The 15,346-nt window shown below is 38.6% G+C and overlaps 1 protein-coding gene and 1 long non-coding RNA gene across 3 annotated transcripts in view; one reads left to right on the forward strand and one right to left on the reverse strand.

Moving 5' to 3' along the window:
- Rasal2 (RAS protein activator like 2) overlaps positions 1-15,346 on the forward strand; it is a 300,128-nt gene that overhangs the window by 282,524 nt on the left and 2,258 nt on the right. For both annotated transcript variants that reach the window (XM_059280774.1, XM_059280775.1), the window contains exons 15-17: positions 8,248-8,382; positions 10,170-10,372; positions 11,672-11,759. In XM_059280774.1, coding sequence (XP_059136757.1) covers positions 8,248-8,382; positions 10,170-10,372; positions 11,672-11,759 — 426 coding nt within the window. The remainder of the gene's footprint in view (positions 1-8,247; positions 8,383-10,169; positions 10,373-11,671; positions 11,760-15,346) is intronic.
- LOC131925448 (uncharacterized) lies at positions 2,507-14,768 on the reverse strand. Its single transcript, XR_009383253.1, has 4 exons — positions 14,409-14,768; positions 5,274-5,392; positions 4,999-5,048; positions 2,507-3,260 (listed from the first exon to the last, which is right to left on the reverse strand). It is a non-coding gene; the product is annotated as an uncharacterized LOC131925448 (long non-coding RNA).

Below are 15,346 nucleotides of genomic sequence, written 5' to 3' on the forward strand. Positions count from 1 at the left end.
CAAGGGGAAGAATTACAGAAACACAGATAGTTGATAAGTACTTGAAATATTTGCACTTCCCTTAGATTACTGCATACATAGACAGGTCCAGCTAATGTCACACCAATCCTGATAGAACATTTTGAAATTTTATTATTTGCCTAAAATGCAATCATTCCTTCCTTTATATGTGACATTTTGAGTCATTTATACATATTTTTCCCTTAGACATAAACTAATAACTTTAGAAGTCTCTCTTTCACTGCTCCCCATGTGTGTTTGTTTCATCTAAAAGTTTCTGCCTAAGAAAATTTTACATTTGTGAAATTTTTTAATACAAATTTTCATTTTATTATTTATTTACTTATTTTTGGAGACAGGTCTCTCTAAGTAACCCTGCTGGCCATGAGCTCACAGAATCAGCCTGCCTTTGATCCCAAGCACTGCGATTATAGCTTTGCACCACTATACCTGGCTTACATATTTTATTTTTTGAGAATTTGCATATGATGTATTTTGATCAAATCCATCCCCATTCCCTCCCCTCCAGATCCTCCCTTACCTTCTAACACCACTTTTGTATCCCAGTTCCATGTGTTCACTCTCTCAAAACAAACAAAACATTGAGTCCACTTAGGTATAGGACTGACTATCTACTGGAGCATGGGTAGTTTTTCCAGAGCCACATCCGTAAAGACAACTTACTCTCTCCCCGCAAGCAACAGTCAGGTGTCAGTGGCATCTCAGCTAGATGTAGGACTTAATGATCCCTTCCCTGGCTATGTTGGGATTTGGGTTGGCTTAATCGTGTACATACAGTCACAGCTGCTATGAGTTAATGTGTGTGGTGGTTCTGTCATGTCCAGCAAATAATGTTTCACAAAATCAGCTCTATCTGTTTCTTACATTCTTTCTGCATCCTCTTCAATGATGATCCCTGAGCCTTGAAGCGGGGAGATGTATGCTATTAATATCTCATTTAGATTGAGCACTCCAGAGTCTTTATTCTCTACACGCTGACCAGTTGTGGGTCTCTGTATTAATCACCATCTACTACAAAGAGAAGCTTCTCTCCTTAGGATTGAGAGATGCACTAATGTATTGGTATAAAGATAAGAAGTTAAGAGTGTCAGTTTCATACTGTGTTCATTTAGCAGAAGAATAATATTAGGTTGTCCCCTAAGGCCAATCACTTAACCAGTGATGGGATGTGGGCCCAGTTAATACTACTAGGCATGAGTTCTGTCTATGGAACAGGCTTTAAATCCCAAGAGCTTAGTTGCTCTTTAGACATATCTTTCTTTTTTTTTTTTTTTTAATGTGCATTGGTCTTTTGTTTGCATGTATGCCTTTGTGAGGGTGTCAAATCCCTTGGAACTGGAGCTACAGACAGTTGTGGACTGCCATGTGGGTGCTGGAAATTGAACCAGGGTCCTCTGGAAGAACAGTACTCTTAACCACTGAGCCATCTCTCTAGCCCCGCTCTTTAGACATATCTTGCCAAACCAGTTGTTATTGTAGCTTACAAGGTTCACAGCTGGGAAGACTGTTCAATACTTTTTCCCCCAGGAGCATGCATAGAACCGTCCAGCACGATGAAAACTAGTCAATAGGGATGAAGCTTCCAGGTCAGTATCAGCTTGATTGTCCTATGACTCAAGTGTCTTTAGCAGTAAGGTCATCTTTCAAGTTGTGGAGGGAAACCAAGAGCAATGGCAATAGCCTCTAATGTTTGGCTGTGATCTATGGGGTCCTGCTGACCAACATTTCAAAAAGAGGTAACCTGACTTGGCACTGGCTTTTTCATTTGATAGCTTATGGAGCCTGGTGCTGAGAGAGCATACCATCTTCTCCCCATGCACCACCCTTATCAAGTAATTCCATTTAAGTTCCTTATATAAATGAGTGTGTGTGTGTGTGTAAGCATCTACAGTGGTAGTTTTCTATGGGGGCATTTTCAGAGGTCTTTAGTGTTAGTTATCCATACTAACTCCTCTATGTTCCCTTCCCATCCCCCACCACCATTTAACCCTTCCTGTCCCATTATTTCCCCTTTCCTCCTTCATTCTACCTGAAGTCTATCCCCTTCACTTAAAATTCCACCACATGACCCCTTAACTAGTTCTGTGACTTCTGTGTTTACTATGTGTATATTTTCATTAATTCTTTGAGAATTTAATACATGCAGACAATGTATTTTGATCATGTTCTTCTCCCATACCCATCTCCTCACCATCTACTTTCCATCCCCTTCCAACTTCATGCATTACCTATATACTCGTGGGTGTGAGGTCATCCACTAGAGTGGAGTATACCTACTAGGGGCCACATTCCTTTAAAAAAAAAAATGTAACCTTCCTTCCAGAAGCTATCAACTGTTAATAGCTCTCCAGCTTTGGGTGAGGGCTAGTGAGCCCCTGCCCTCTCTCGTGAAATTTTTTGAAACATATTTATACTGTATAAGTTCTAAAGAGTTGATGATTAAAAGAATCCTATGACATCCTTTTAGGGAACAGAATAGGTGCTCAGGAAGACTACACTAAAACCCCAACTCATCTGAGTACTGTAGCTACATTTTTACAGGGAGGTCCTTCCTGATTTAGTTAGCTCTGCATTGTTGCTACTACAGTCAGAACTCTTTCCCCTTGCCCTTGCATTGATTTGTATTTTAAAAGTTGGACATTTGCAGAATCCGTAGATACAGAAGTTGAGGATGAGCTTAAGCTTTTTCTGGAAGCCAGCTTCTGAGGAAGATATCTCAGGTGGTTATTCTTTCTGGAGGAACAAAGCTCCTCGAGGTTGAGTTCTTCCTTCCAGTTTATTATGTTTCACAAGATTGTACTGATTCATTTGATCTAATAGGATCATCTGAGGAAAAGTCATGTATACTCCTGTATGTGTAGCTCCAGCTGGCCAGGAGCTATGGCCATCCTACTTACTCTTTTCAGGTTCCCCAGGCCTGTATCCTCACAGCTGGCCTGCTACATGTCTTTTATGTATACACATAGATTTGTACAGAAGTGTACATGATTTTTGCTAAAAGGCCTTCATTTATTTAAGCCTTCTTGTAATTTAATTTCATCACATGTTTCTGTGCTGGCTTCCGGTTGATGGTAACTACTTTCGGAGAGTTAAAGTATTTATTGGAGGAAGAATGCACAGCTAAGTAATTTTAGAGATGAAATGCTATATGAAAGCAAACATTTCCTCTAGCTTAGGGCAGCTAGAGGGCAGTGGGGAAGAGGTGAAAGTAGAAAAGTTCTCATTGATTAGGTTCAGTCCTGAAAAGAAAAGGAAAATCAGAATTCTCTTCTTTGGGCAGACAGTACTCTTGCTATATTACCCACCCAACTGCCCCATGCAGTGTACTAAATAAACTTTTTTTAAAACATGTTTTAAATTTTTCTCTTGCTACTTCTGCCTTTCCATTTTGTTTCCCTCTATCATGTAGTCCTATCACGTATATTTGTGCTTATAATCTATACTACCATGAACTGGAGCACAGAAACAGTGAGCTGTCCTGACACATTTAAAATATCCATCTTCATTTATACCTGCTGATAACAGCCCTATCATAGAAGTTGAAACCTCGTGTTTTGACTGCTCAAGTTTGTGAATTTTCTACAGTGGCCTTTTCTATCCATTAAGTAAATGGTTTATTCTTTTGAACTTGTTACTCTTTTTATTCTTATCTTTCCATTTCTTGTGTTTTTTCATCTCACATGAGTCCTCTGTATAATCAGCACATTTTTAAAGCAAATTCCTCTACATATTTTAATTGCAAATTGTGTTAGGGAAATTTTTCTTTCTCCCAACCTAGAGGGTGTCTTTGTGGGGATTGTTCTGCTGGCAGCTGTAATTATCAGTGCCTGTGTCCCATGCAGATTCCATTTGTGTCTCAGCACAAAGGAGACAGAGGCCTTTGTTGGCAGCGTGGCTGGCTTCAGTCTTCTCAAATAGTGAGGAGGAAGGAAACAAAATCCTAGCAAAATACTTTACCAAGAAACAACTCTTTCTCAGGAAATTCTGGATGTTTTGACCCCTTTGAGCACCTGTCTGGATTTCTTTTTTTCTCATTTCTTCTCTTTTACTTTTTTTTAAAAGCATATCATGTATCTTGTACTAATAATAGACTTTATTTATTTTAAGTATATGAGTTGTTCAGACTTAGTATGTCAAAAATTTGAATTTGAAAGGACTTTTAAATAGGCATAACAAGCTCTCCAGTATCACGCTGCAGTTTCACATTTGGATTTGCCAAGACCTCTTCTAACCAAACTCTTTAAGAACTGTCAGAGTTGAGTTGCTTTGGTGTTGATAGCAAACTGGTTATTCATTAGTGAGAATTTCTTTCAGACAGAAGAAACTGAAACCAAGTGCTGTTTACATCTAGTAAACACTAGCAAGGAGCAGGGGAGCTGGCCTGTTCCCGCGGTCCCAGCAGAGCCAGGCTGTTGTGTCAGGCCTTTGTGCCCTAGAGCGTTATTTTGTCCAGGGAAAGCCTGCATAGCATCAACTCAAAGGAGACTGTAGGATATCTCCTTTTCCTGTCTTTTTCACCCTTCATGACCTCTTAAAAGTCAAGTAACTATAAATGTTCTTCCTAAGGCTATAGCTAAGCATGATGAAATCTGAACCACTTACCAACCGCTGTCTTCCATTTCTTTGACTATGAATTAGAGATAATAAGCTTTGTTATATATCCAGCTTATAAAAAGGAGATGGGATGGTTGTTAGTGAAAAGCCTTCAATGCCCTTCCAAAGAACTATGGGAAGAACAGTGTCCTTCTCTTATAATGCATTTTATTTTAGCAGCAAATTCTGAAGAAAACTCAGTGTTAATATATAAAATTGTATTGATCATTTCTTGTACATTGAATTAGTCACTGTAGTTCAAAAGAATTGTATGCTGTAGTGCTGTTTGTTTGGTAGTGATGTAACTGAGAAGACCAGCACATATGAGACCGAAAGAAAAAGTAACAGGGCTAGAAAAATAACTTGATGGATAAGAGCACTTACTGCTCTTGCAGAGGACCTGTGTGGCAGCTCACCAGCCTGTAACTCCAGCTCTAAATAAGTATTTAAAAAAAAAAAAGAAAGAAAAACTATAAAAGACAGTTTGTAGATTTTTCATGTAGTATGCATATTCTAATACTTTTGAACCAAAATTACCTCTATTTTCTTTCACTCTAGTACAGTAACTACTTTTGACTTCCTCTATATTATTTTCTACTCATGATCTTCTAAAGGATGTGACATAAACAAATAATAAAGCTGATCTGAGTTTTACTTACCTTATTATTTTGATGATTTACCCAGAGTAAGATAACACCAATAAAATAGGAAGAGAGTTGAGATGACCAGTTCCCATTGCACAGTCTATCACAATTCACTGGTTATTGTATTAGTCCTCCTAAAAATACAATAGCTACCAACATCATCAGGGGTACAAACCAACCCTTGCTTTAAAATCTCACATAACATTTCAAGCCTAGATCACCTACATTGTCTTTGCTGTCTTGCTTTTAATATGCTTTTCAAGCTGAGATCTTTTTCCTTTGTATGTTTTTAGGCACACCATTAGTTTAGAACTAAGGAGATTTATAGATAATAAAGTTACCCATAACAAATGACAGGGAAGGAAAGTTTATTCAAGTAATGTCTTGTTAACCATTGAAAGCAGGGAGCTATTGGATAACTGCCTTAATTAATAAGTTCTTAATAGTGAGGTTATCAGTAGCTTATAAAGTATCGGCTTTATCTCAAACTACTGTTAAGTAGAAAATCCTAGACCAACAGCTTCTATCTGCCCTAACTGTGCTGAAGTAATATGATTGTAAAACTAAAAGACCATTTGTCTCCTTTAAATATTGATATCTATTAGTTATTTAAGATTCAGTGCTACCCTTTTTGTTTTATATCAGAAAATTAAACCCAATGTTTCCGTTTCTTTTTTTTTTTTTCTTTTTTTTTTTTTTTTTTTGGTTTTTCGAGACAGGGTTTCTCTGTGTAGCTTTGCGCCTTTCCTGGGACTCACTTGGTAGTCCAGGCTGGCCTCGAACTCACAGAGATCCGCCTGGCTCTGCCTCCCGAGTGCTGGGATTAAAGGCGTGCGCCACCACCGCCCGGCTCCGTTTCTTTTAATCAGTATAGAAACAGGTCATTGCACTCTGCTTTTCACACCCAGCGTGCAGTGAACTACACATGTATTTGTGTATAAAGTACTTGCAGTTTATGAAAGGTTTTCATTCTCTGGCATGTTTTTCTTACAACCTTTGGATTTTTGAGGCAGGGTCTCTCTCTCTATAGTCTTGGCTGTCCTAGAACTTGCTATGTAGACCAGGCGACCTCAAACACACAGCGATGCCTGCCTCTGCCTTTCCAGTGCTGGGATTAGAGGTGTGTGCCACCATGCTCAAATCTCATAATTTTTGATATGAATAGTTCTTTCCTTTTGTAGATGACACTGTATCCTATAGGCCAGAGTTCCCCAAGTATTATATAAGTGCATACTTACATAGTATCAAACTCATGGCTCTACTGATAGTGCTTAGCGTAAGGGCTTAAGTAACTATAAAAGGTTATTTTTAAAAGAGATAAACAAATGTTAATAATAAGATAGATATAGCAAAAAAGTGACCCACAAGTAAATGGTGTATAATAAACATTTCTATAACTGTAGTAGAAGTGGAAATAGAATTTTAAGTACAAAGGGTACTGAAATTTAAGACTAAAACACATGCAAATGTAAAATTATGACTTTAGAGAGGGAATTTCTACACATTCATTCATGTGTGGTGTGTGTGTGTGTGTGTGTGTGTGTGTGTGTGTGTGTGTGTGTGTGTCTACTTATAAACTTCATCCTTCCTCAAGCACAAAGCCATTCTTACTGAGCAGAGTTCTCCTTCAAACCTTTAAGACTACCTGTATTAGTCCTGTGGGTGTTTATAAAGTCTCTAAAGACTAGCTTTTCACTCTTGCCTTCTAACCCTCATAGCCATCAAAATCTCCATTTTATTTAGAGCTTAACTGAGTTCTAGTCTAGAATGTCATAAAGTTTCTTAAAGTATAGCTTGGCATGGGAGAGAAAATTCTCTTCAGTTATGAAATTTAGAGTTCTTCCCCAAAATATAAATCCATTTTAATTATAAAAAGCTAGCATAAACACACAGATTTTTCTTACTATTACACACACATTAACCACCCCCCATCTTCCCTCACCCTTATACACACACACATGTAACATGTATACATTTTCTTCCTGTCTCTAGCAGCCTAGGAACTAACACTCTTAAGTTACCAAAGAACTTTCACATATACCATTTTACCAATCCTCAGAATTCCCTGTGAGATGATCAGGTAGGTAATGGGGATGGTGACGATGGTAGCATCTTCATTCAATAGGTGAGGAAAGTAGAATTTAAGAGATTAAATATTGTAACTACTAATTGGCAGAGTTGCTTCTCAAGACTAGAATTTTTAACACTCTGTATATCTATATTGAGAAAGATAAGAAAGACCATTTATCTTGCTACCCTAACTAGATAGAGACATGTTTCAGAGGCTTAGACTATCTGGAATTCATAGTTTGATCTTAGGTTCTTAACAAACTTTGTAGTGCTGAGGACATAGTTTAGTAGTAAAGCACTTGCCTAGAGCACATACGAATCCTTGGATTCCAGATCTAACACAGTTAAGTAAACAAACAAACAAAAAAAGGCCAAGAAAATGTCTTACCTAAAACACACTCTTGAATGGTCCTAACACACCAGGAAGTCAGTTTCTAGAAACGTAATAAATACCACCACTTCTCTTTCTCTAAATGGTTAATGTAAAAGCTCAGTATTGGCATTCTGATATGTACATCTGTGAGCTTGCTTAGCATCAGCCAATTCTTTAGTCCCTGGTTATCCCTGGCTCAACAGATATCCCACCTTCTGAACACTCAGCCTGTCCTCTCTCTCGTTCTGTCCTCTCAGCTTCAGTAGGTTAACTTCATAGCTGGCAACATTCGTTTTGCAGAGCAAATTAGCAGTGTTAAGGCATTCTTTATAAGGAAAAAAAAGAATGGTTCTTAGAAGTTATGTATATGAATTCAGAATGGTTTGTCCTTTAACAGATGCATGTTCTCTTTCCCTACTCCCTGACCGTCGCATTAACAGACTTGCCTAAAACTGAAAGCACTTACTAAGAGTGATCACAGTGATGTAATTGTCTTCCTGAAGCATAACTGGTGTTTGGAAATGGTAATAAAAATCTCTGATGTAGGTTCAGTCACCTGTGGATTCTGCCACAATGTCTCCAGTAGAAAGGACAGCAGCCTGGGTTCTGAACAATGGACAGTATGAAGAGGATGTGGAAGAAACCGAACAAAATCAAGATGAAGCCAAGCATGCTGAGAAGGTAGAACCTAATTTGTCTTTGTTGACTTATTGGCCCCACAACTGATAGGTGATTAAAAACAAAAACAAAAACACAAAATTTGGCCTGGGACTCACTGCTTAACTCAGGCCTTTGTCTCTGTGTCTCGTGTTGCCCATCTCATCTGTGTATTATAGGTTAGTAGTGTCTCTGTGAGTATATGGACAGTGTCTATTACGCTAAGGAGGAGAGGAGTGGCATGATTTTTAATGTAGGTTACTTTAATTTAGAAAGCTTGTTTGTTTCTGATACTTGTTTCTAACCTTTTTAGTTGAACATTTGTTACTTCTATAAACTTTGTTCTTCAAGTTCACAATTTACTTTAGGACTAGACAATCTAAATCTTGGAAACAGTCAGTTTATATTTTAGTTGTTCTGTTGAGTTTTTTGCTTTTTGTGAATAAAGACTGCTTAACTATATAGATAATTATTTAAAAGGTATCTGTTGTTTGAGGGGTTTCATATAGTGTTTTGGAGGGTATATGGGTTTGTTTGTTTTCTGAGACAGGATCTCAGATATACCCCCGTACTGGCTTCAAATTCACAGTCTTCTGGCCTCTACCTTGGGAATTAAGGGCATTTATTTTATTTACTTACTTACTTATTTTTTTATTTGCTTAGTTATTCATTTATTTATTTACATATTTTAAAGAAAAACAAACCTGCAAAAAAATTAAGCAAAAATATAACCTTAAAGTCACATTTAATTGACCATCAGACAACTAACTTTTTTTGGTTAGAAAATCATAAACTATGCCTGATGATGCAGCCCAACCTTTCAGAGCTGTCCTAAGGCTTTCTGCTTCAGCTTTTAGATTAACCAGCATAATTTAGAGCGGTGGAGTAGATAAGCAGTAGCTAGTTGCCTTTCCCCAGTTAAATGAGATGTTACTATAGAAGTTGTATTTTACCAAACACCACTCATATTTATCATTAGTTTACTAGTGACTATAAGTAGCCCACCCATAAGGAAGGTCATGTTTCTCACCTTGCCTGGACAGTTTCACTCTGTTGCACTAACAACCCCGTCCACAGGAACTTTAGTACATGAAAGGACCAAGTAACCAGCTGAATTACAGAATTTATAGAAGGCTAGTGAGAACGTAGATAGATTCCAGCATGTGGTACCAGATCAGACATATGAAGCCACGTCATGAAAATAGGGCAGGAGACAATATTAATTAGTCCTCGAGAAGATGTAGGCCCTTGTCATTGCTAATGACCTAAATACTTGATACTTTTGTAATTAAGGGAAAAGCAGCAATAGCCTGTTCTGTCATGAAATTGTATTAACTGATTTAGTTGCTTAACAGAATGTTGCTTATTCTCTGAATAGTGGAGTAAAGATAGTCTAATGAGCCCCAGTGTCAAGAATCCTGCAGTACAGGTGATGACGTAGAAGTCTTTCTCATGCAGACAGCTAGCTTTTAGCCTAAGTCATTTGTTGGGCTTCTAACTATTTAGTCATTTTCTTTTTCTTTCTCCCTTCTGTTCGGTCCTGTTACAGATTGGATGTGGCTTGCCATAAGGAAGTTAATGTGGAGAAAGGTGCATAAATCTGTAGAGTGTGTAATGCCAAGTTAAGATTCATAATGTCAGTGCTTCCCTAACATCCATGCCAGCCAATACTGTAAACAACCTGGGCAGCAGCAAGGACATGGCAGATCAGACAGTATCCGCGTGTCACCTGGGGTTCTCTGGCTAAAAAGGGCATCAGTACTTCAAAGCCAGTATAATTCCTGTCATCCATGCCTCTTCCCCTTTGCCAGTATGAACAGGAAATTAGCAAACTGAAGGAGCGCCTACGAGTGTCCAGCCGGCGCCTAGAGGAGTACGAGCGCCGGCTTCTGGTGCAGGAGCAGCAGATGCAGAAGCTGCTGCTGGAGTACAAGGCCCGGCTGGAAGACAGTGAGGAGCGGCTACGCAGACAGCAGGAGGAGAAGGACAGCCAGATGAAAAGCATCATCAGCAGGTCAGTAGACCACCTGGTAGCTGATTGGCTCTAGATAGGTACAAAGAGGTGGGGAAATGATCCAAATACTTTCAATAGCCCCTCCCCCCCTAAAAAAAAAGCCATTTTCATCCATATGTGTATATTCTGTGGTACTTGGTATAAATGTAATGACTGTGACTCTCAAGTATTAAACCAAGTGTGGTGTCCTTACCACGAAGCGAAGATAGGGTTTTTCTTTACCCATAACAATATTAGAAGAAAAAAAAGGAATTTATTTTGAAGTTTTAGATGGGTTTTTTTAAACCTATGTCTAAGATTTAACTCAATTTGCCCAGACAAGTCCAAAAACAGTGAATGTCTTTAGAGCTAGAGGACCAAAAAAGTGCCATGGATGCCAGCAAAGGAGAGTAAAGAAGAGATCCACTTGACTGTATTTGCAGAGCACTTGCTATGGACCAAGCACTTTTCTAAGCACTGTATAAATAGTATTTTGTTTTATTTCCATCTCGGTTTCTGAAACAGGTATTATCACTTATTTACTGAAAGAGAAACTAGCAACAATTGCTTGCCCAAGGTAACATAGTGGAGACTTAGGATTTGAGCCAGGTATCAGACTCCAGACTCATAGCCACTACCCTCAGTATTGTCACATGCTTTGGACAAAATAAGAGAAGAACAGAAAAAGTGTTGCTGTTTTAGTAGCTTGGAAATAACTGACTTCATACTGAGAGCCATAGGAGTAGAACTGAGGAGTTATATGCATAAGTGGGTTGAAATATGAGGAGTAAATGAGATATGAGATCTACTAGAACATCATGTAGGAAACATAGCTGTACAAGGGAAGAGGATGGGATGGTAGCTACAGTGTAACTTTAAAGTAAAAGTAGATGGTTTGCAGCCAAGCATGGTGGTGCTTGCCCATAGTAATCCCAACATTCAGGAGGTAGAAGTAGGAGTACCAGGCCAGCATGAGATACTTTCTCAAAAATAAATCATTTAAAAAGTAGATAGCCTTTTTATTCTATTGTTTTTCATTTGCTATTTTAAGGTGTTTGTTAAGGGGGTCATCTAATAGGAAGATGATGATTATAAGAATACTATTCTCAAGAAAATGTAATGTTATGCCCAGCCACAGATAAAAGAATCAACTTAGGATGTCTTCTTTCAAGGGAAGCTGGGAGAGGAGGAAAAGAAAGAAAAGGTTATGGCAATAAAATAGGTCTTCTATTGGGAACCACCAGTTTTAAGTTTCTCAATCTCTGTATTACCTAGCCCTGTCTTTGAAAATATTGATACCTCCTTTCTACCACATTCTAGGCTAATGGCTGTGGAAGAGGAATTGAAAAAGGATCATGCTGAGATGCAAGCAGTTATTGATGCAAAGCAGAAAATAATTGATGCACAGGTAAGCAGGTCCTGGACTTAGTAGAAAGCACTTGTTTTTTAATACCTGTTATTTTCTGACTTCCCTCTCTTGCAAATGGCAAAGCAGTAGAAAATAAGACGCTGAAAGTTTCTTGGTATTACCCTTTGAATATTAAATGAGTTTCCATATGACCTCAATGATTTTTCTTTAATGACATAGCATTAATATTAGCATGCAGAATATTGTGTATTAAGTGTAGTTGTTTGACAAATCTTAGCCTAGTACATGATGAAGTTAGTTGGCTTCCTTCCTTGTGGAAAGGAGGACGTTTTCTAAGAGAGTAACTGTAAAAAATGTACTGCATGTATCTGGCTTGTGACCTCCACTGACCATTGCTTGGCTGTGTTCTTCACGGTCTTGTCAGTCACATCCACTGCCATCAACACCTAGTCCTAGTAAAGGAATTGTAGGGGAAAGATAAGTTTGTAGAAGATAGCTTTCCTTGTTATTCTTTTGGTTCAGAGTTTGACATTGCTGCTTGGAATGTGCTTGGCTGCTCTTCTGTGTTGATGCTATGCCTAGAGAACCTCTTGGATATTTTAAAAAGGTTGATAAAACTAGAACCTATGATAGCTACACCTAGTGAGATGATAGCCTGCAAGAACCCTTCACAAGGACACCAGAGATCAGAGCAAAATCTAGGATGGAGGAAGTTTCCAGTTCCTTGTTGCTTTATCACTATAGAGTATGACTTATTTCCTAGATGGAAATAAATTGCAAAAGGCAATTACAGTTTTGATAGTGGTTCATCTAGCCATACTGAGTGTATTGCCTCTCTAGGAACAACTAGCCAAGTTTGCATTTCTCATCTTTAAGCTATGAAATAATAATGAGAGCATTCTACTTCATTCTCTATGTATCAACCACTAGTCAGTATATACTAGAGCCCCCAGTATTCTTAAACATGCACTTCAACATTGGAGTTTCCTTATGAGGTCAGTGTAAGATGAGGTTTATTTTTCAAACCGGGAGCATAGCCCTGTGAAGAATGCTTCACAGGCTTCATCCATCTTGGAGCTCACTAGACTTAGAAGCTAGTTAAGAGGTGTGATGCTTTCTCACATGCATAGCTCCTAAAGTGTTTTAGACTCAAATTCTGGATATTTTGGCCTCTTTTGAGCCAGAGAAATGTTAGAATTACTTTACTTGCTCTTTTAATTATTTTATTCTTTCTAGGTATTCCCAAGGTAAGTGAGGAAAGAATAGTAGAAACAAATCCAAGACCATCTTGCTATATTGTCCTATTTAAAAAAATCACTTCATAAACTTAGGAGAAACAGTGTCGATAAAGAAGGCAATTTCATCATGAAAACTAATGCTGAAAGGTTCCACTTTGGTTTCTCAATATCAGTATAAAGCAGGGTGAGCCTTATTAGTAATCACACAGAGAGATTTTAGTGCTGAGGTAGAATAGATTTCAGCCAATATAATGCAGTCAGTCTTAAGCAGAGGGAACTTGCCAGCAACACAGTATGGCTCTGTGTATGCTGGCCTACAGGACAGCACTGTCACTAACTTCTAGGGAGTTTCTACTCTGCCTGTCCCTAGTTTTGATCTGAGTATAAAACAAAAGTCGTAGTTACTAAAGGTGAAGTCTAGGAAGGGAATTTAATTGACCAAGAGTCAAAAGCTCTCAATGAGTCCATCAGATGGTGTCACTACAGAGAAGGAGGAAATGGTATCCTTGGATCTCAGTCAGTCAAATTTACAGTCTGACCATGGCAGTTTGGTTTTCCAAAGGCTTGGTTCTCTGGACTATTTCAATGGAACCAAGGCACCTTCCATAAACCAATGTTCCCACTGGCCACTCAACCATGGAGACCACTCTCAACTAATGGGGCAGAACATACTGGGCTTTGTTAAATGTGATATGTTTCCCACTAAAACATAGGCTTTAGTATACCATAAGTTCCTCTACAAAAGCTAATATAGATCCCTAAAGAATACTCAGACAACCCACTGGACATTTGAAAACCACTATACCAGGCACAGCACAAATCATAAATACCAAAGGCAGTTAAAAATATAATGGTGTCTTAAAAGGGAGCATTCTCAATCCAAACTATTGGCTTACTGGTACATAGAATCATAGAATAGCAAAGGACTGTACATACTTAGATATTCTTTGTAACAAAGATTCTTTTCTGTGAGAACGAATCTTAACATCTTAAGTGATTGTTGGAACAGAGTAGCCCTTTTGGCTTCATTTCTTTTTTTTTTTTTTTCAACATTTATTTATTTAGTATACAATGTTCTGCCTGCATGTATGTCTGTCTGCAGGCCAGAAGAGGGCACCAGATCTCATTACAGATGGTTGTGAGCCACCATGTGGTTGCTGGGAATTGAACTCAGGACCTTTGGAAGAGCAGTCACTGCTCTTAACCTCTGAGCCATCTCTCTAGCCCCGGCTTCGTTTCTTAAATGAAGACATATTTGGAAATAATAGTCTCCCTAGGAGGTAACCCATAATTTTATATCCACAGCATATGGCTTAGTGCCAATAATAGTAAAAAAAAAAAAAAAAAAAAATTTAAATGGAAACAGTTATTTTCTTTGTGCTTGGATTAATTCTAGCACTTGTCAGAACACTAACACTCAGGTACCCCAGGAATGGTTTTCATCTCTCACCAGCCCCTGTTCCTTGTTGGGGAATTCAGCTTCTTCCTCTCCTTGAGTCATTTCCTGCTACAAAGCACAGGTGCACATCAGTCCCTTTCTGCAGAACTGCAAAAGGATGAGTGGCAGAATCACAGTCCTGAACCTCACAGCTCAGATGCGAGGTCACAATGATGACACCAAGGAATAGAGCAAACCATGAAGTGTGGCACCTTTCACCCCCAGGCAGGAGGGCTTGCAACTCCTGGATCTCTCACAGGACTAGATAGAGAACAGAGAGGGGCTACTTCCTATGAGAAATAAAGCAGCTGCCTAGTTACTATTGCAAGTGATATCTCCGCTGTGTTAAATTACAGGTCATAAATGGAAGTGAGATTATTCAAACAGGCAAGTAATCCCTGTGCGTTCTCTAGCTGAGCAGTTCCCAGCCCTGGCCAGTGCACTGGCCTCCTACACATTCCAGCTCCTGGCACTCCCGTGTCCAGTCCTTCCTTTCAGGCATGTTAGATTGCTTTGTGTTCTAAGCCAGGCAGAATCAAATGTCATAGCAATTTTTGCCAACTGAACTTTACTTTCAAAAGATCTAGTTTCCTGTTTGAGGTTGTTTTTTATTTGTGGGGGGTTGTTTGTTTGTTTGTTTGTCTTTCCTTTAATTTCTGTTTTATTTGAGAGGTTGACAGGAGGGAAACTACAAAGGGAGTTTTTTCTGCTTAGAAACTTTCAGGTGTCTAGCAGGAGAGGTTGTGTGATATGTTATTATTTGCAGGCAATATGTAATTATAGTCCTTCTCAGGTTCTTTTTTGACCCTTTAAGACTCAATTTGATTTTTTGAGGGGGTGGAGGATTGTCTTGTTTTGATTTTGTGAATGCTTAATTTTTTTATGAACCCCGAGAATGCTATTTTCCTTAGTATTGGGGCCTTGTCATTTGTCCCAAAACTGAAATAACT

This window comes from Peromyscus eremicus, chromosome 15, assembly GCF_949786415.1.
Source record: "Peromyscus eremicus chromosome 15, PerEre_H2_v1, whole genome shotgun sequence".
In the NCBI taxonomy this organism is placed as follows: domain Eukaryota; kingdom Metazoa; phylum Chordata; class Mammalia; order Rodentia; family Cricetidae; genus Peromyscus; species Peromyscus eremicus.